We start from the raw sequence: 21,521 nt of genomic DNA on the forward strand, positions 1-21,521 counted from the left end.
TCATTTAAAAACAGGTATTTACCTAAATTTTAGGTATTTACCGAAAACCACGTGTGCAGAATTATTTGAGATACCAAATAATGTACCCAAGACATTTATGTGGGGCTGGCAAAATCAACACTGAACCTACACAAGAGGGCTGAGGTTCTCTATAGCATCTCAAACTGCCCTTCACATTCCTGGATAAGTGAAACATCCTTTAAATTTCCATAGACTGCAAAAGAAACTCAGGTAACAAGGTCACAGATAGGCCCTGACATTGTAGATACTTTCTCAGCATTCATTTGCTTCTCATGTGTTAATAATTTTGGGATGTTCTAGGATATTAAGAATGTCTCCACAGTCACAGCAGATATGAGACAGGACCAGAGGGGACATGGAACTTTCTGAAGTGGGAGATGGAGGCCAAGTAAAATACATGACAGCACCTAATTGTCACTAAGTATCTGTATATAAGAGGATTTATTCAATCACTGATGTATAGAATCTGATTAGCTACTTAAATGTAGGTATCTTCAACTGTAGGATAAATACCATTTCTTAAGATCACAAAAGAAATACTTAATTCTTTCTCATTTCTGGTGAAATGGAAATAGTGCTTCTCCTAAGGAGTGTGTAGCATCCTCAGATGTTGATAACATTTTGTAAACAGATTAAACTACAGGCAGAACTACCATTTTTCTAGTTTTTGTAAATTCTTGTGCTTGAGTATTTCTCATTTAAGCCCAAATAGAAATAAAACATCTATTTATTGTCTCTATTTCTATAATTATACCAACTGCTTTGAGGAGGGAAGAACTTACACCATGTTCTCCCATTTGAGTGAACTTGATTCTTACAAGCTCTCAAGAATCAAAAGAGGAATGTTTTCCCAATAGGACGTTCTGAACACCCAAAATAATTAAGTAAAAAAAACCCCAACAAAACAACAACAGCAGCAACAAGGAATGAACAAAACCCCCAAACCTAACAGGTATATTTAAAGACATTTATTTAATTTTATTTGTTTTACAGGGAAGAAATATATATATATGGTCAGACTTCATGCATACCTGGGGTCTCAGTGTGAATTTTAGCTGATGGATTTCTCCAGTTTTGGGCAGCTGACAAAGAGGTGGACATCAAAAAATTGTGAAATCCATATCAGTTTTGTGAAAAATTTAAGTTTAAAGGAGAGATGTAAAGGACAGACTGGAGATAATGTGCTTGACTTTTATAATACAAAGAAGAATCCATATGATTACACATATTACATAAGTAATTATACTTCATACATATTATAATACAAAGAAGAATCCATATGATTATACATATCCAGACATATATACAGACTGATAAATGTATAAACTCACAGCCCCATTTCCTCTTTGTCTGCCCTTTTGCTTTTTATACTTCCTATTTGAAGAAAAATCTTCAGTTGGATTTTTCACAATCTTGGACCCCAAAAACATGAGCCATGAGGCACAACCTGGAATGAAACCTGTTTTTTTCTCATTCTGATAATCAAAGAAGTTCCTGGTTTGTTTTGTCTTTCTTTTGTCTTTCTCTCACTAAGGTTGAGGGAATCCATCCAGAATGCAAGATATTCCAGCAGGTTGTGAAAGAGGAGGCTCTCTGCTTAGAAAAGAATGAAACAATTTCATCTGATATTAAAGGTAATGGAACCTGATTGCCAAGCTCTGCATGAATATCTCTTGTGTTATTTCAGGAGCACAATATAAATATATCTTTAGTTTTCTTGAACCAAGAATTGTTTCTTATTTTTATTTGTTTTCTTGAAGTGCTTCTCCTTTTATAGCCTCGGACTCCATATCATGATTTTAGACATCTTTAAAAGCTCATTATCTCAATCAGAACTTGTATTCTTAGATTCCCTTAAAGTAAATGAAGAAAGATGAGTGTCCCAAGAATATGTTTCACAGCCTTTGGTTTAGATACTTCCTTCTATGATGATTCATTCTCTGGAGCTGTATTTCTCTCTGCTAACTACAGAATAAGAATAAGATGATTAGTTCAGACCCAGACAAGTTTATATGTTTATTAAAGACATAGAAACCCTACTTGGAATGTCTGACATTGTGTGTTTGGTGTGTTCTTTACTTTTCATCCAAAACCCCAAAGAAGCTTCTACAGAAGACACTGAAAAGTATGCTGAAATTCTAGTGTGTTCAGAGTCATTCCAATCTGGTCAAAATTAGTTTGACCAATAAATAAAATTTAAAAAATTATTCCAAACTTCTTCAAAATAGTTTCTTCATTTTTAGAGGCTCTTTGTTTCTTTGTCTGAAAAGATGTATTGTGGTGGTGTATTGTAATCTATTATATGCTCAAATAGAAATTTTGAATGCTAAATTAACATTTTATAGTACCTGTAAAATAATTCTAAACTGCTGTGAAGAGGATTCTTCTTTGCCACTGTGGAGACCCAATTCAAAAACTGATTCAAAGCACAATTACAAAATGTTCAGGCTCTTTGGACTGTTCAGTTATATTTTTTTCTAGCCAACTTTGCTTAGAAAAGTCTTCATCCACCTCGGTCAGATATTTTTAGTTGGATTGAATTGTCAGGAGTTCATTTCCCACAGGGGAGTTACCAGACAAAGACACCTCATGCACTTGGTATAAATAAAAGTATTGCAAGCACCTGGAATTCTGTCAGCCCCATGTTATTTCCTTTATGTTTTGATTTATTTTTCTGCAGCCTTTCCAATGACTGTAATGTCTGGTATCCTTCTGTACTTGCCTACTCTATTTTAGTTGTATTTTTCCCTCCCATTTAATCAAGTCTAGAATACCTTGTGGACACATTTTGCACTTGGAACATTCAGTAACCCCCCCAAAAATGTCCTGGCAAAAATCAGGCATCTCACATCATGATTTCTTACATGTATTTTCTACTTGAAAAGTACAACGTGATATTCCAAGAGGTTTTCTTTTTACCAGAAACATAATTTCATGATTTGGGTATCCTCTTTTTAGCAAAGGCCACTTGAAGTTTAAACTGCTTAAATGTCTGTTAAACTAGTTAAAAATCATGAACCTTGTCAACTCTGATCTTCTGAAAGCTCCCCTTGCACCTTTTATTCCCTGGAAACTGAAAAAAAAAATAAGGAAAATCTGTTCTGGTATTTATAACATTTCTCCAAGTCATTTAAAATTAAAGATTGGATCTGGGAAGACATTTAATCCCCTATTTTTTTTTATCTTGGGTGTATTAAGATTGAACTAACACTGATAAGAGTCTCTAGCTTACATTTCAGTTTCCAGGAACTGCACATGAGACAAACTGAAGGTTCACAATTTGTACAGAGTTACTTCTCAGCTATCACAGGGAATAGGAGCTGGAATTAGGTTGTGCTGCAGACTTCTTGGTCTAATGCAGCTCCACTTTATTTTTGTTGTACAAAGTGGAATCTAATGAGGGCCACAGTAGAGTCCAGGGTGCAATTCCACTCATCTTGAAGTAGATGTGTGAAATAGGTCAATCGAATCAAGCTCTAAAAATGCTGTTTTTTCTCAGCAGTTTAAAAAAGAGTGAGCCCTGGTTTACTGGGTAGGACTTAAGCATCTATGATGCCAACACTACTTGATATAAATCCTACTGCTGTCTTGGTGGAGTCTCAGGTGACTTGGACAATCATTTGAAATCCCTGGTGTCTAAAATGTTCTTGCTGCCTCTGCACTCAGGAGTTTCTCCAATATAAACTGTAGAAGTCAGTGGAGATCAAGCCAGATCTAAGACTTAAAACATACAGGTTTCACTCCTACATAATATCACCTGTTTCTTGTTTTTAACCCCACATTGCCAAAATAATAGATTTTAGACCCAGCTCCTCAAAAGTACTCTAGTGAATCAGTCAGAGAATTAGAGAATGGTTGTGGTTGGAAGGGATCTTAAAGATCATTTACTTCCAACCCCCATATGGACAGGGACACCTCCCACCAGCACAAGTTGCTCCAAGTCCCATCCAAGTGTCCCAGAACACTTCCAGGGATGGGGCACCCAGAGTTTCCCTGGAAGAGGAGAGACCCTTTAGGTGCCTGAATCTCAGTGGGTAAATGGGATTTATGTTACCTGACTTCATTAATTTGAAAATTAGCAGCCTAGTTTAGGCTATAATCATCAGACAGACTTAGGTATTTGCAGCTGGTGATTCATCCTGTCCTCAGAAAGGAGCTGCCAATACATGAGATGAATCATTCCCTGGAAGACCCTTTCTCTCTCTGATCACGGAATTAACACAAATAAGACTGCCAGCATTTTAGACAATTAAAAGTAGAGATAATTAATCAGGGCTTCTGGTTTTCTATCTGGCAAAATGGGGATACCTGGAATGGGTGATATGAGGATTATGCTGTGGAATATTCTCAGGATTACCCTTTTGGAAGCCAGAGCATAACTTTGCTCAGCCACAGGCAAGTAATATTGCTTCCACATTTCAACACTTGACAATTTCAGATTTATTTTGTCATCCGCCACAGAGGAAACAGAGAAGAACCAGGGAAAGAAAATAACACCTCCCAAACAAAACTCATGCATTGCTTTATTGCTTATATATATACAACTGCCTAGAGATTCCTTTCAGTTACAGCACAGTGCTCTTTTTTTATTGGTTCAGGCATCTTTACGAGCTGATAATTTTTCTGTCTTGCACCCACACTTACTTGCCAGCAGACACTGCATGACCACAGCTTGAGTCTCACTGTGATGCACTCGTGACAAAGCTGTCATTAACTGTAACGTCTGAAAGTGCTTTTTAGATTTATTTATTTTTATTATTTCCCTGCATCATCAACGAGAAAACTCAGGTTTAAGCAACATCCTGAATGCCAGCCAGTCAGACCTACTCCTGATGATGTTTATTTTATGTGATGCTGGCAGATGTTCTTCTGCTATGGGATGAATCTGATCTCTGAAGTCCACTGTGAAAACCCATTGATTACTGAAGAGCAAGACTTCAGCTGTTGTATTATTTCTTCTAAATTGTAAGAAACTGGTAGACTTCAAGCAGGGACTCAAGGGACTAAGGCTGAATTTTTAAGTGTGCTTTTAGACTCTGAAACCATTAATGATAAATCTGAAAATGCTTTTTAGATTTATTTATTTTTATTATTTCCCTGCATCATCAACGAGAAAACTCGGGTTTAAGCAACATCCTGAATGCCAGCCAGTCAGACCTACTCCTGATGATGTTTATTTTATGTGATGCTGGCAGATGTTCTTCTGCTATGGGATGAATCTGATCTCTGAAGTCCACTATGAAAACCCATTGATTACTGAAGAGCAAGACTTCAGCTGTTGTATTATTTCTTCTAAGTTGCAAGAAATTGGTAGAGTTCAAACAGGGACTCCAGGGACTAAGGCTGAATTTTTAAGTGTGCTTTTAGACTCTGAAACCATTAATGATAAATCTGAAAATGCTTTTTAGATTTATTTATTTTTATTATTTCCCTGCATCATCAACGAGAAAACTCGGGTTTAGGCAACATCCTGAATGCCAGCCAGTCAGACCTACTCCTGATGATGTTTATTTTATGTGATGCTGGCAGATGTTCTTCTGCTATGGGATGAATCTGATCTCTGAAGTCCACTGTGAAAACCCATTGATTACTGAAGAGCAAGACTTCAGCTGTTGTATTATTTCTTCTAAGTTGCAAGAAATTGGTAGACTTCAAGCAGGGACTCCAGGGACTAAGGCTGAATTTTTAAGTGTGCTTTTAGACTCTGAAACAATTAATGATAAATTTCAAGTGCTAATAGTAATTCAGACTTGTTTATAGTGACTCTTGTTTGGACAATAGAAGGACCTCCAGTTGATTTGACTTTCAGATTGTGCCTGCTTGAATTTCAGGCACATTTTCTCACGAGATAAGGGGAGGAAATCATCCAGTTTGAAATATCAAGTATGATGGTGACTTCAAGGAGAAGAGGAAAACAATCCAGACCTTCATTTACAGAGCTCCATGGGCTGCTGTGGCTCTTCCTCATGCATATGTATTTGTGGGAAAACCACCCAGAATATTATGGAAGATATTCTGTGTATTGTTCTCTGGATGTTTCTTTATTTAGAGACTTTATTTTTTTTTTTCAGGATGTTCCAGAGATTGGGATGGTCTAACCTGCTGGCCTGGAGCTGCTTTTGGGGAAGTAGTTAAAGTTCCTTGTCCAAGATTTTTTGAAGAAATCACCAACATCCACGGCAAGAGTTTTTTCTTATCCCCTTTATCCTTAGATGTTTTAAAAATAAATTCTTACAGGTAAAAATTTAGCTATTTGCATGTGTTCCTGATCCACAATGCTAAGTTACAGCAGTTGATATACAGTAGTTATGAAGATACACGTCTTGGATTATGGGCAACCTTTGCCACTCATTTGTTTTATGCTGTACTCAATAGTTTAAGTCTCTTTGATAGTCTAAAAAAAAAGTGATCATGGTATATTGCTGAGGTTATAAAGCAGTGTAAGTATGTCGTAGAATCTATGATTCATACAGTCATAAAATAATTAATGTTAGGAAGAACCTCTTGAGGTCATCTATTCCAATCCTCCAGTCAGAGTAGGACAAAGTGAAAAAATTGCATCTAATTTCAAAACCAGATCAGATTTTTGTCCAAAAGCACAGATCATGCTGTAATTGCAGGACATACTCTATAAGATTATTTCCTTTGTAGTTAGGAGTGAATTTGCAGAAGGAATTTCCTATAAGAAGTGAAGAATTTTTATTGCATTCGAAATGAATGGGAACACCTCCCAGCTTTTCTAATTATATATCTAATACTGCAACTCTGTAGCTCATCATGCTGAACATGACCAGACCTGTCAAGTGCCTAACTGAAGAATTAAAATAAGAATAAAAACGTGTTTCTTCTTGTCAAAACTTAAAGGACAGCCCCCCACCTCCCCCCCATAATTAATTCTCTGATATATTTTACCACCAAAGGTTTCCTTCAGAGAAATTGTACTCAGGAGGCATTTTGGTCAGAACCATTCCCACCATACACCATTGCCTGTGGATTTGATGAAGGTTCCAGCAAAGGGCCTGAGGATCAGGTAGGTTTTTTATTCCCTGCTTTTGGGCTCTCCAGAGCATCCCCTTCTGAGTGTGCTGAGGAATTGGATGCTGCCAAATAGCTGAGCCTTGTCAGAACCCTGTAATTACCCATCCTCAGTGCTAAGCTTTAACCTTTTAGGTATTTTCAGAGCCTGTTTAACAAATTAGCCTTTAAATAAAAAAAGGAGTAGCAGGTAGCATTTCCCTCTCTGTTTGATCTTCTCCTCCTAGTGTTAATGAGTAGGTGGATAATTAGTTCACTTGTTCTGCCCAAGGAAGACTTAGGCTCTCTGACAGAGGTGATTAGAATCCTTCCCATGCATCTATCTAGTGAGGAATACCTACCAACCTGTCAGGGGGGAATTTTTCAGGGAAAATTCCTCTGGATCCCTGTAGCTGATTTTTCTTTTTCCAGATTTTCTTTGACTCAGAGAGAAAGATCCTGTAATTTTACAGCATGATGGTCAATGCTCACCTTTAGGAGGGAACTCCTGGGTGCCTCTTGCAATATTTCCACACAATATTATAGGCATCCAGTGGAGTAGGAACCTGTTTTTCCTGTCTGATGATTATTGCAGATACTCAAGTAGACTCCAGTGTAATTTTTTTAACCCACATCTTCAGATGATTTAAATTTCACCATCATACTTGGCCCCAGGATAAGAATGCATCACACACAAGAACCACTTGTTTTGGTTTTTGTATTTTCAGTGGGGATTCATGATATAATCTGCATATTATTCTGCACATAGTTGTTTTTTGAGCTACCTATCAAAAATAGAGAAAATGCAGTGGCATCCTTCATTGTGCAATTAAAGAACCTATTCTCTAATTTTCACCTGTGTTTTGAAAACATTGTATAGAAGATTAGAACTATTCCAGAAACAGCAGGATGTTCCCTGGGTTGTCAGGTTTACATGATTTATTTATGGATCTACTTAAAATTGCTAATCTGTTGTCTCAACCTAGAATTGTTGCCTTTTGGATAAACATAGCTTGTATCAAGTAGAGAACAAATTGTCCATTGCATTTTCAAGGAGAAAATTTGTCTGGATTCAGAGAATTTACTTTCTTGGGATTTATAGATAATTAGATGATCTTTTAGCAGATCAGAATAAAATCTGCATAGGTAAAGCAGTGTAAACATGCTCCATTTTTCTTAAGACATGGGATGCTTAAATGCAAAACAAATAATAAACTGTGAAGAATTTAAATGTTACAGTACACAGCAGATGAATTGTTTATCCAAACAATTAAAAATGGAGTTATTTTCTTGGCCTTAATGTTCTAATCTCTACAACACCATGTGGCTAACTCACAATGTTTCAGTTTCCTCACTTGCTAAATGCAAATTTTATTTATATTTTACTTACAGCTTTTTATCAAAACTGATAATTATTACATATGGCCCAAGTTTAAAGTGATGGGTTCACATATCACCCATCAGCAGGTTCCAGTGCCCTGGAGTCTTGCTGTATCTACAGGACAAAATGTACTTACTCAAAAAACTAAACGTGCTCAAAGGGGCTGTGGGCCCTTTGAGCTTGTGGGCTTTAAAACTTGTCTCATAGATAAGGTTTAGCAGCATTCAGAAGAAAAAAAAAAAGATGTGTTAGCAATGGAGGGAAAAATAGAGGGAGATCTCCAGCATGCAGATAAGCACAGTGGTGATGGGATGGACCAGGAAGGGAAAATGGATGTTAGTGCAAGAAGGACACAAGTGGGCATGCTGCATAACCACCAGCATTGGTCTGTGTTCTCTTTTTCTCTTAGAAATCATATTACTCTGCATTTTGGCATGTCTACACTGCTGGCTATGCAGCATCAGTGACTTCACTCATTACAGCTCTAATTATCTTTGCTGCCTTCAGGTAATACAAAATTATCTCTATTTCAGGATGTCTTAAGACAGCCTCGTTCTAATTCCCCTCAAACCCTTTATTTTTGTTTTGTGGGATTTTTTGGTGTTATTTTCAAATCCTTCTAGTCATAATACTGTTGATGGCAATGATCTTTCTCTATTCATATTGGGCTATTTCTCTGAAGATGTTAAAACAATAAAACTGCCAGAGCAGTCTGTCTTAATCTCTTTAATGACACCACACAGTGGAAATCCTCCAATCTGTTATCACTATTTGATATAAGATGCCTATTTCTCCAGTGCAGAGCGGCACATGTTCTGCAGCAACTGAGTTTCAAGACCCTGAACCAGAAGTAACTCTAAACTGACCATTCCTTCTATGAAAGACCATGCTTCCATAACTGGGAGCTATGGAAATAGATATAAAAAAAATTAAATGTCCTGTTTGGTGATGTCAGATGGAAATGGATCCTGGTTTTGATTGGTTCCAACTCACTTGGACAAAAGATTTAAATTTACTCTGCAGAGAGGAGTGCAGAGCATGGAGGTGGCTTCCTAACTGGAGGGGGCTGAGGGTGTTAAAATTCATGGAACTTACAGCTGAACCCAGGATCAGGAGGTTGATATGTCCAAAAGTTGAAGGAAATTTCTTCAGCTTAAGGTAAAACTATGAACAAGACAATCTAGAGAAAGAGAATCATAGAATCATTTTGGTTGGAAAAGACCTTTACCCAGCCACTCAACCATGTCCATCAGCACCACATCTACACAGCTTTTAGATCCCTGCTGAGATGGTGGCTCCATCACTGCCCTGGGCAGCCTGGGCCAGTTCTTAACAATCCTTTCAGTGAAGAAATTTCTCCTAATATCCAATCTAAATCTCCCCTGGTGCAACTTGAGGCAGTTTCCTTTTGCTCTATTGCAAAGGAGAGTAAGAGCCACCTTGCTCCAACCCCCTTTCAGGTAGTTGTAGGGAGTGATAAGGTCTCCTCTCTTTTTCTCCAGGCTAAACAACTCCAATTTCCTCAGCATCTCCTCATAAGTCTAATGCAGTCCAGAATAATGCAGCCAACCCACACCATGAGACTGACCCCATTTAATATTGTCTTCTAAGACAGCCAGAAAGGGGCTGAAAAGTCTGTTGCAAGATTCTTCAACCAAAAATGTTCTTTAGAATAATTAAAAAGTTTTATTGCTACATAACCCACAGAGCCCCCAGAGTTACACTCTGCTTCTGGCATCTCCTTTCAATGTGTGTGGATTCAAGGACAATTATCCCAGCATTTTTCCTGGCTTAAACAGATAACAACTGCTCTGCTCCCTTATGCCTGGCTCCCTCCCAGCTGATTTATTTGCTTTGGAAGGTGTCTGTACTCATGTTGTATTCCTCTTCAGATTTTCATGAGACCATGGGGAATTTCTCCCAAGGACCAACCTTTCTTTTCTCTTTCCATGTCAGAAAATTCCACTGTACACGGAATTACATACACATGCACCTGTTTGTCTCCTTCATCCTGAGAGCAATTGCTGTGTTCACCAAGGATGCTGTTTTGTTTGCAGATGAAACCATGGACCACTGCCTGATGTCAACGGTACCAAACTTCCCCTTCTCTCCTACCTTTAACACTTCATTCATTACCTGGAGGAGAACATGGAGATTTCTTAATCCCATTTCTCTTTGGTTCCCTAGAACTGAAATTTTAAGCAAACAATACCAGGGAAATCCCAAGACCAAGTGTTATAGCTGTGTTCAGCTTTGATGTGGAAGGTACAGAGCTATTCTGTATGGACAAAGGTGTTGCAATTTCTATCAGGAAAAAAATTAATCTATAAAAGAGAGGCAGTGTTGCTCTTTAAAAACAAAACAAACCAACCAAACAAAAAAACACAAAAAAAACCAGCCCAATCAAACAAACAAAAAACCCCAAACCAAACCCAAACAAAAAAACCCAAACAAAAAACCAAAAAAAAACCAAAACAAAACCCAAAAAACACAACAACCCTGAAATCATCTGAACTGGTGGAATACCAAAGCTATTCAGATATCATAACAATTTCTTCATTTTTGTATGGTAACATTGAATTTTTTCTGTGCTTATAGAGAAAACCAATAGGATGGAGAGTAACCCTAACACTTTTGTCTTTCTCTGCATTTCCAGGTTGCTTGTAAGGCTGCTGTGGCATTTTTCCAATTCAGTATTTTAGCCAATTTCTTCTGGCTCCTTATAGAAGGGATATACCTACAAACACTGCTTTTGCTGACCTTTGTTTCAGACAAGCAGTATGTCTGGTGGTTCATATATACTGGCTGGGGTTAGTACTTTTCCTCTTTCAGTTTTGGGGTTTTTTTGGTGGTTTTTTTTGGTTTTTTTGTTTTTTTGTTTTTTTGTTTTTTTTACTTTCAACGCTAGATAAAATATTTTTCCTGAGATAAAATATCCCTATCAAACCTACCACCTTTCTGACAAAAGCTACCCATCATCCAGTACTACTACATCAAACCCATACAGTTATACTGTCTTTTTATCTTGTTAGATACTTACACCTTTCAGAACTTTGGAGATGATAAAATGGATTACTCAAAGCCCTATGATAAGTCTACCTGAAAGACTGCAGCATTCATCCTTGTGATTGTAATTAATTTCCTGTGACTGGAGTAATTAATGAAATTAACTTTAGGTTGACAGTTTGCTTTTAGTAAGCAGTATTGGATAGATTATTCATAAATCATGTAAGTTCAGGCCCCAAATCAATAAATTTATTTTTTTTTTTTTCTTTCTGAGACATTCTTGCTCTAGGGAACCTCTGAGTATATAAAATTAGCTCTGATAGTCAGAATATGTGCATGTAATATAAAAAGATTCTTGCACTGCAGGGCATTGTTTATCATGGCTTTCAGGTATTCTTGTACCTCACCTTGATTACTCTAAAAGAGAGGCAGGTAAATTGAGTGATTAAACTGACACTTCTGGCATGCTGAAATCCAAATTATCCCGAGGCAAACAGTAATTTATGCTCCATCTTCATATTCTCAGACCTTAAAAAATGTATTTAAATTCAAAAAGTCTGAATTTTATAAGTTATTCTGAGTTATTCCAATTATGACTGCATGAAAGTAGATACTTAGAGCTTGATTAATCACAGATAACTTGAAATAACAAAGAAAACACCTCAATTAATAGGGTATTATTCCTCATCTCTATCTGTAATCAGTGGAAAGTGAGAGACATATTAGGGTCAACTCAGGGCTTGGATGATAGGGGTGTAAATATTTCTATCCATTAAATACATGACAACTTGAACTGAATATGGACCCAGCAAAAAGGTCTTGAACAAAGGTCTAAAAGTAAGAAGAACAACTTCTGGGTCTTTTGTACAGATCTCAAATGGTACTTAGAAAGGTATAACCTGTATTTCTATAGACTTATCAGTGAAAATCTTACCTGCTTCAGATTAGAGTCCCTTTTATGGAACCTTTGAAAGTTGCTTAGACTTTGGAACTTCCATATTTTACTGTAATTTTGTTTAATTTACTGTAATTGTTTAATTTACTTGTAATTTACTGTAATTTTGCTTAAATTGTAATCAAAATTAAAATTTTAATTTTATTTTAATATAAAAAATTAAAAAATTTAAATTGTAATTTTACTTAAAAATAAATTTTAAAAATATAAAACAACACAAAACCAAAAAAAAAAAAAAAAAGGAAATAACTACTCAACCATAAATGCAGAAGGAAAAGCAATGAGAAAGTGAGTGCTGAAATCTCCAGTTCCTGTGTTTAGCTAAATGTTCATGGGACACTCATCAGCTGATGGCTCCTCAAGGCATAAGTGTGGACTCTCCCAGCTAGTGTTGGAAGAGTTATATCCTGGCTGCAATTCACAAAATAAAAGAGCTCTAGAAAGACAAGTGCTTCTTCCAGTTTTACAAGTGCTTGTAATTCAAACCTCCAAGTAATCCTTGGCTGTTACTTCTAAAAACAGTTTCACAGCATCCCTTTTTCTCCTTCCTTTTGATTTCATTCTCCTGACCTTTTTTTTTTTTTTTTTTTTGGTCATTTTTTTCTTCCTTTCCCTGACCTGCAAGTTAAGTTCTTTCATAAAGTTATATTAAATTGTCTGGTTCATTGTCTGAACTCTAATGTGCACCCAATCTGCTGCACTGTGAAATTTATTGTAATAAAGCTCCCATGGGATATGGCATTCAAAACAATCCAATTTTTTTCCATGGTGCTTTTTCCAGGAGCTCCCAGTGCTGTGATAGTTGCTTGGGTCTTCACAAGAATCCATCGACAAAATACTGGGTATGTCAGAGCTTGGGTAAGAGAATCAGGGCTGTCTTATTGTACATTGGATTTTGATGTGCTGACAGGGAAAAAAATAGAGATGAAAACAGCATCAGAAAAAAAGTTTGTTCAAAAGTTGCTCCTCTAAACTTTAAACTTCATAACAAGTCAGGATATAATTTTTAGTACTCTAATTTTGATGGACTAATGGTATCATAGTAAGTACTGAAATTTCATTTGGTTTCCTTATGTTAATACTTGAAATAATTATTTTAAGATCACTACTTCTGCTTAACATCAGCTATAACCTACTAACTCTAATCTTTTCAAATAAGTACTTCCCAAACAAATTCTCACAGCCTGAGAAGTAGTTTCTTCTTCCATTTCCATTCAGTTCTTTGGTTCTTTTATTTTATTTTTTATTTTTATGTTTTAATATGGATGCCATGTCTAAGGTAGGTGATTATTTACTAAAAGCTGCCCTGGAGGCCTTAGGGTGATTTCACAGGGATGAAAGATATTGTTTTACATTTATCTGCTCAGGACTCAGGTCAATGATGTAAAAGCAGAAGATTCTATTATTCACTACATTTGGCACATCCTATTTTTCTTTCTTCTTCTTCCAGGAAGAGGGAACATGATATAGCCTAGAATGATAAAACCATGGCACTTGACTAGAATGAGCTAAAACTGAATTGTTTTTGATGTTAAATATGTGCACAGCCTCAAAACAAGGACCAAACCCCCAGTCTGTTGTCTCCCCCCAGGATACCTTTATTTGGGGTGTGGATTTTTCTTCCCTGCTTTTCTTGTGACCCCAAAGTCATTGTATTTGGGGATGCATTGTAGTTCAGCCTCTGATCTGCACACAGTAAACCAGTCATTTTTATAAAAGAAGAGCAGGAAAGAAACCTGCTAATACAAATGTACATTTCTTGACCTTGCCTTGATTCTCCAACCCTTTCCTCCTGCTGAGTAAACTTCCTTTAGGTTGTGCTGCACAGAAACTTTTAGGGTATCAGTGCTGGTAGAGGCCTTTAAATAGGGATTTAAAACTGAGTGTCCACCACTTTCCTGTTCTGTGACAGAGACATTTTCTCATGGTGTGGAAAGCTCACATAGGATAAATAACAACTGTTTCTGTTTGACCATTGCAGATGTTGGGATGATGATGAAAACGGAATCGTGTTATGGATCATTAAAGGCCCCATTATGCTAAGCATATTAGTAAGTTTCTTTTATTTTGTCTTCAGCATCTTTTGGAGTATGAAATCACATGCTTTGCACTGGATTGCAAATAAAATAATAAGGAATCATAGAATGGTTTTGTTTGGAAGGGACCTTAAAGCTCATCTTGTTCCAACCCCACTGCATGTGCAGGGACACCTCCCACCAGCCCAGGTTGCTCCAAGCTCCATCCAACCTGGCCTGGAAAATTTCCAGGGATGGAGCAGCCACAGATTCCTTGGGCAACCTGTTCCAGGCTCTCACCACCCTCACAACAAAAATTTCTTCCTAAAGTCCAACCTCAATCTCCCCTCTCCAAGTTTTAACCCATTCCCCTTGTCTTCTCCCTACCCCCCCTGTCCAAAGCCCTCCCCCAGCTTTCTTGGAGCCCCTTCAGATATTGGAAGGTTGCTCTGAGCTCACCTGGGAGCCTCCTCTTCTCCAGGCTGAACAACCCCAATCCCTCAGCCTGGCTTCCCAGGGAGCTGCTCAGCCCTCTGAGCATTTCAGTGGCTCTGCTCTGGACATGCTCTATGTCCTTCTGATGTTGGGGACTCCAGAATTGGACATGGTAGCTCAAAATAATTGTATGATGTGAGGTTTTGCTGTAGCTTTTGTGGTTTAGTTGGTTTTTTGTTTTTTATTTAATTTTCCTACCAAAATGCCCTGAATCACATCATAAAGGGTAAATCCTATATTTTCTGGAGTTATGCTAGGATGTAATCAAATCAGCTTGATACCTCCATTCCATATACCACAGTTGTGTCTGCATCTCTGTAAAGCAGTTCTGAAGAAAGATTATCCTTACTGACAAGATTCTTAGAATATGAAGCTGGTTTAGTACAAAAAATACATATAGACAACTTTATGTAGTATATTTTTGAAATTAGTTCTCAGGATGTAAATTTACACGTGTTTATTCCACCTAAATTCAGTTAGGGAACAGTATTCCTGTATCTGTTACCATCCCTGTCATAAGCAATGAAAGGAACAGGGGAGAATGTTTACATCATGTAAAATCTTCAAAGTGCTGGCAAATGCAAGGAGTTAATGTGAGACATAAAATTATCTTGAAATATGGAGATCGATATGAATTCAGCATAGTTTTCAGCATATCTTCATGTATAATTATATATTGTTGGGAAAAATGAAAACTGTTTCTAAAGCTCCTGATTTGGTCTGAGAGCAGATCCACACTGGTTTTTAGGAGTGCAATTCCTGTGACTGGGGATTTTTGGTTAATTTGGATCATCTGAAGATATGTCCTGATTTGTTTAGTAAGTTTACAGATTTTGTCTTGTCTTTTCAGATTAACTTTATTATATTCATTAATGTGATCAGAATTCTAGTACATAAATTGAAATCTCAAGAGGGAGGAGGGAGCCATTCAAGCCACTTTTTGTAAGTATTTCTGGGTCATTGGGCATTGACACATTCTTGCTGCTACAAGAGATGCTTTATGGGGAGCAGCACAAAATGCTCTGCTCCTTACTAAGAGAAAGACAAATCCCTAGACTAACAGTGCAAACTTTCCTTTGCATCCCATATATCACAAATCACAACTTTTCCCTTAGGGGGACAATTGTAGGGTGGATGGCGATGGGCACAATGAAAAAAGTAAAATATGAAATATTACAGCTTCAACAGCACTCAGCTTGGGATTGTAAAGATTAAATGCCAATGCATCCATGTTGCTTCCAGTCCTTTCCACATAAACAGCCACAGAAAGCTGCAGATAATGTCCTTTAAATTCTTAGCAGTAATAGGATGATGATGAGAATTCTGGTAACTGAACCTGGTCCTTCCTGCTTACAATCCTCTTCACAATCAATGGGAATCTCATCAGTGCCATCAAAAGACTCCAGTGAGCTATTTCACTCATCCTAAAATACCTGGGTATGGCTTTTAGTTATGGCACAGGACTTAGCTTAAAGCCTCTGGACCTATCTGACCCTTCTGGACTCAGCTGAAGGCCAACTGGAACAACCTAGGGCATCATCAGTGTCTTTTACTCCACTTAAAGCAAGAAAATTGGGCAGTGCTGATTAGATCTCCAGTGACACTTTTGGAAGGTGAGACTCATGGGGGATACATCCGTGTGATTGAGATCAGTCCCAGGAGAGTAGATCAGAGTACTTAGTTCAGTGCTCCTATTTCTGCCTTTATAGGAGGTAGAAGAACCCTTAAAGACCAGTCCAGAAAACATAAATGTTGATTTGTTCACCTGTGCAAAGCAGGTTTTAGTGGAATGTAATCTTTCCATCCCTCTGTTGGGTGTAGTTATCACCATTATGGAGCTCTTTTCTGTGTTAAAAGTTGTTTCAACATGCAGCTGTTATCCCTAATTCTGTATCTCTAACAGTGCATTCTTCTTCAATCCTTGGTTTGCCAGGAGACTTGCTAAATCTACATTACTTCTGATCCCCCTCTTTGGAGTGCACTACATTGTATTTGCATTTTTCCCAGAAAGCACTGGTCTGGAAGCTCGTCTTTATATTGAGTTGGGCTTGGGTTCTTTTCAGGTAAGTTGGCCAAAATTTATAAGTCCTCAAAGAACTGGGCTGAAACACCAAACTCTGAGGAGTTTTACATTTTAGGTTGGTTATTAGAGCAGGTGTTAATAATGCCTCTCAATTCAACACACACATTCCAGCTGACTCCTTTGTGAGCTCTTCCTGCTGTTTGTTCCCTTATCTTGTTTGAAATCTCACAACAGTTTTGAGTTCTGACTCCAACTTCATATTAATAATCACAAAAAAAACCCCCAAAAATCTACTTTTATGGCCTAACAGTGATTGAGTGCCACCAAGATCAGTCCGTGGATTAAGGTGAACTGATTGAAACAAATTCCACATATAATAAAGGTGCTGATAAGAGGATCAAGAAAAAATAAGGAAACAGCAACTTGTAGCAACTTGTTCTGCCCTTTAGCAGTAATGAACCCATCAGGTTAATGATTCTTTGTTTCTTTTATTTTGCTATACCACATATCTTGGATTTGAGAGGACCAAGGTCTGGGTATGGTACACATGGTAATAAATACCTGAGACCTGAGATCTTTTCTCTTCCTCTTTCTTTTGCATCCAACAACAGCTTATTCATGTTGTTACATGTTGAAAACACATATAAATATACTACTAAACATATATACTAGAATAAGACAGAGGTCCCTATTACCTTATGTGAGGAAAAACTTGTTTGTAGGTTACAGTGGACAGTAAGTTAGCCCTTAGTGTCTCTATACAAAGGCAATAATATACTTACAGTGTTACCAATTCACTGAAAAATTTAATCCTATTGTGAAAAATTCTAACAGAACAATAAAAAATAGACATTTCTGTCAATTAACTCAAATTTTTAATGCAATTTATGTCTTTTTCTGATTCTATGCTTCCAATTCTGATGGTTAACTTTTTTCTCCGTACCCTTCCCCCTCGTAGGGTTTTGTTGTTGCTCTTCTATATTGCTTCTCAAATGCAGAGGTGAGTACCAAGTACATTAAATTATCAACTTTTCAACTTATGAGCTTCTCTTGCTTTTTTTTTTTTTTTTTTTTTTTTTTTTCCCCTCTTGTATTTCCAGAACAGATCTGTGCTTTGATCTGCTCCTGAAAGCATGAAATACCCATATTGTTTTTTTTTCCCCTTAGTACCTTTGCTGACTATTTGTGTTGATAGAGTTCTGCCAGAAGAGCACAAAATGAGCTTTGAATCAATGACCCATTACAAATGGGTGGTGACTTCCTTTCCAGGGGAGGTTTTTTTCTGCTTTCTATCTAACAGTTACCAGGCTGATTTTTCAATGGGAACCTTGGAACACTCTTGACTTTCTTTAGTTTTTATTTACTCCCAGTGAGTTCCTTCCCTTTCTCCTTCCCTTTCCTGCTCCCTTTTCCCTTCTCTTTCCCTTTTCCAGGGAAGCTTTTGTATTTTCAGTAGTTTTGTTCAAACACTTTCCTGTTTTTGTATCACTGTTGGAATTTACATAAATTTCGTTTCGTGCGTTTTAGAGACCCCATAATTAAAAAACCTAAATTTGCTTGCACTTTCCCCAAATGAGCAGAATAAAACAAATGCCATAAGAAAATGTAAAAACACATCTCATCCTCAGAAACCTCTGTGGGTTAGAGGAGAAGGACCCACCCCCAGTGTTCCACTCTCAGCACTGACTTGGACTGGGTACTCATTGCAGTGGCTGGATGTAGGTGAAATTAATTCAAGGATGAACAATGCCAAAAATAAATCAGTTACTTAGGAAAAAAAAATTATAATGGTCATCCTAGTGCTGTTCTGAGACACTAACTGTAAATACAGAATGCTCTGCTTCCCACCTGCCTTCTGTCTGCATAGACTCCTTGCCAACAGGCTTTAAATAGCTTGCAGATTGTGTCTCCTGACACACAAAACTTCTGGGTGTTAAAATAGGGGCAGTCAAAGAGTGATCTCTGCCCCAAGATAAGGTGGGATGGGTTGGCTTGTGTCCACACAGCATAAGGATAACAGCTTCTGGAGCACATTAAAACTTGGCAGTGAATCCTTCCTGCACCTGTCATGGTTGCCTACAAACATAAAAAATAATTAATATTTTCTGTGTGTGTGTGGTTATTCAGCTTTAAGTATCTGCATCAATGTGAGAGACTGTGCTGCTGTATCCCATCTGTATGGGATGAAGCTGAGGGTTGGTGTTGTGTGTCCTGTTTTCTGGAATGAGGCACAAAGGAGTGCTGGAGGGCCTTGAGCTTGCTGGGACAGTACTGGGTTGAGAAAAGAAACCTCCTTTCACTTGCTTGAGGCTTGAAAGCTCCAGAGAGATGTTCTGTCCCTGTTTGAAGTTTCATGTCTGTGTGGTTAACAGAGAGAATAAAGGTAGAAGAAGGGGACACCTCAATGTTAAATATTCTAAGTGACTTTCAGGGAGTCCTGATGGCCAAGATTTATTTCTTCATGTCCCACCCTCCTATTTATATATTGCTATAGAGCCTGAACCTAGTAGAGAATTAGATAGGAAAATTACTAGGTCAGTTCCTGAGTCTGAAGTATTTAAACACATTTATTTATTTGTCCACATGTACATCCCCTTTAAGAAAAAGTAGTTTCACCTAATAGTTAATTTCTGCATTTAATTTGGAGCTAATGGTGCCACAGCTATAACACTGCCATGGATGCCCAGTACAAATGACAGCCACAGAGGATGGCAGCTATGGAGATGGAAGCTTTTGCCATTTCTTCTTAGTTTAAGGTGGCATTTATAAATTACTTTGTAGACACACAGGAGAGCCTTCTCTCCCTTGTAGGAGAGCCATATGGAGATGAAGCTGAACATGAACAGAAGTAACAGGACACAGGAGCAGACTGTTCATGTGAACAGTAGCAAGGGCTGGGGGTTTCCTGCACCTCCTTGCTGTCCCTTTAATACAACTTTGAGTGTGAGCTGCTTTCTGTAGGGCAACAGAACCTATTTTCCCTCTGTCTCCTCCCCCTGGCCCCAGTAGTGTCAGTAACTGGCCCTGTCCCTCCAGGCTGGTTCAATCTACCTGTTAGTTTTGTGTCTGACAATAAAAAAAATATTTTTGCCTGTAACTTTGAGGATCCCCAAGACCTCCCTCAAATGCAATACATATTCCAGTTGCTTCAGTATCTTTCAGAGTCAGTAATGGATCTTGAAGAGGGATTTCAGTCTGCATAAATGGAAAGCCTGGAGAAGGACCACGATTGCACATGGCAAAGGTGCAGAAGAATCTGTATCAGGAAAAATAGAAACAATATAAAAAGGTGGAAATGTTTAGGAAGCAGAACTACAGGAATAAGCAAAGAAACTGTTGTCAAAAACTTCACCATCATCTTCTGAATTTGGGAAACTAAAGGTGTTTGCTTCTAAAAGTGAATAGGGCCATAGTATCAGTTCTAAAAATGTGTTAAGGCTTAATCCTGATTGATCTGAGTGCCTTTGTGCATATTTTACCTTCAATACCCACTAAGCCTTCATTTTCTGCTTCTTTGTTTTTAAATTCCTTTTCTCTAGGTTCAAAGTGAACTGAAGAAACAACTGTGCAAATGGCAGTACCAGGAATACCTGAGCTTCACACACAAACATGGGACTCTGTCCAGAGAAAACAGTCCAGTCAACTATGTCACTCAGCTATCACTGTTTGAAAAAATTAGTCCAAAAAGAAAAACTTCTGTGCACCAGAATGGTGTGACTTCTGTCTGAACTTTTCCTGCAGGATGACATGGTAACACAGTACCTAAGAAACGGCCAGTTTGGATCCTTTATGGCTTTCCATAGTGTTGAGAGCCTTCTGGAAATTTCTTGGTCTGAAGATGAGCTGTTTTTCTCACCTGGTACAGATCAGTCCCACAACCCTTGTGTCTCATCTTAAACATATCAAATCCACTTGTTCTCTTGTGAAAAGCCAGACCTTGAGCTAGCATCCCAAAAAAAGGAACTACATTAATTCCTCCCAGGCCCAGCATGCTTATCCATCTGTTAGGGTTTCTCAAAAATGTCAGTTTTCAAGAGCATTATTCCTAATCTTCAGTGGAAACAGAACAGTTATGTGGTAGCAAAGATCTGCCAGCATGATTAGTGATGTTTTTCTTGTTGTTTTGAGACAACTTGAGCCACCCTAATGGGAATTACACCCAGAAACCTGTTGAGCACCTACCTATGGGGCAGCAACCTCCTCTAAAAGGAATCTCAAGGTGTCTCAAGAGCCAGCACAAAAAAAGGAGAACAAGTTACATTGTCTGCTTGGGCTTTTTAATTCCATCTCTGTTGAACAGTGATTAAATTAGTCCATGGAACCCCAAACTGTTTCATGTCTGTGGGAAAAGAGGGGGAATCTGAATGTTAGGCAGATTATGTGTGTGAAGAATCATAGATAAAACCTAATAGATTGTACCTTGAGCTCAGAATAACTTACAGACTTAGTCTTAGTGCCCAGATGCTGGCTGGTGTAGCTGAACCACCATAACCTTGAAGGCTGGTTGATGAAACACACCATTAAATTATGGTTTTGTCCTTTTTTTTGGACCTTCCTTGAAGGATTAATCTGCTCAAGTTGCTGTGATTATCTCAGAGCTGCCCAACGTTT

At 37.8% G+C, this 21,521-nt stretch overlaps 1 protein-coding gene across 1 annotated transcript; it reads left to right on the forward strand.

The window, feature by feature from the left end:
- Positions 1 to 376: 376 nt before the first annotated feature.
- Positions 377 to 21,149, forward strand: LOC139793730 (vasoactive intestinal polypeptide receptor 1-like). Its single transcript, XM_071738683.1, has 13 exons — positions 377 to 409; positions 1,556 to 1,655; positions 6,093 to 6,200; positions 6,942 to 7,051; positions 8,826 to 8,923; positions 10,373 to 10,505; positions 11,073 to 11,226; positions 13,159 to 13,219; positions 14,359 to 14,428; positions 15,738 to 15,829; positions 16,821 to 16,950; positions 17,869 to 17,910; positions 20,450 to 21,149. The coding sequence occupies exons 1-13, from the start codon at positions 377 to 379 to the stop codon at positions 20,636 to 20,638; spliced, it is 1,320 nt and encodes a 439-aa protein (XP_071594784.1). The 3' UTR covers positions 20,639 to 21,149.
- Positions 21,150 to 21,521: the final 372 nt, after the last annotated feature.

Source organism: Heliangelus exortis, chromosome 2 (assembly GCF_036169615.1).
Source record: "Heliangelus exortis chromosome 2, bHelExo1.hap1, whole genome shotgun sequence".
NCBI classification, from domain to species: Eukaryota; Metazoa; Chordata; class Aves; order Apodiformes; family Trochilidae; genus Heliangelus; species Heliangelus exortis.

Excerpts from the sequence above, each read along its gene's own strand:
- LOC139793730 (XM_071738683.1), top strand. The coding sequence starts at position 377 with ATGGAACTTTCTGAAGTGGGAGATGGAGGCCAA. Across the intron at positions 13,220-14,358 it reads ATCCATCGACAAAATACTGG|ATGTTGGGATGATGATGAAA; the intron begins GTATGTCAGAGC and ends TGACCATTGCAG. Across the intron at positions 17,911-20,449 it reads ATTGCTTCTCAAATGCAGAG|GTTCAAAGTGAACTGAAGAA; the intron begins GTGAGTACCAAG and ends CCTTTTCTCTAG.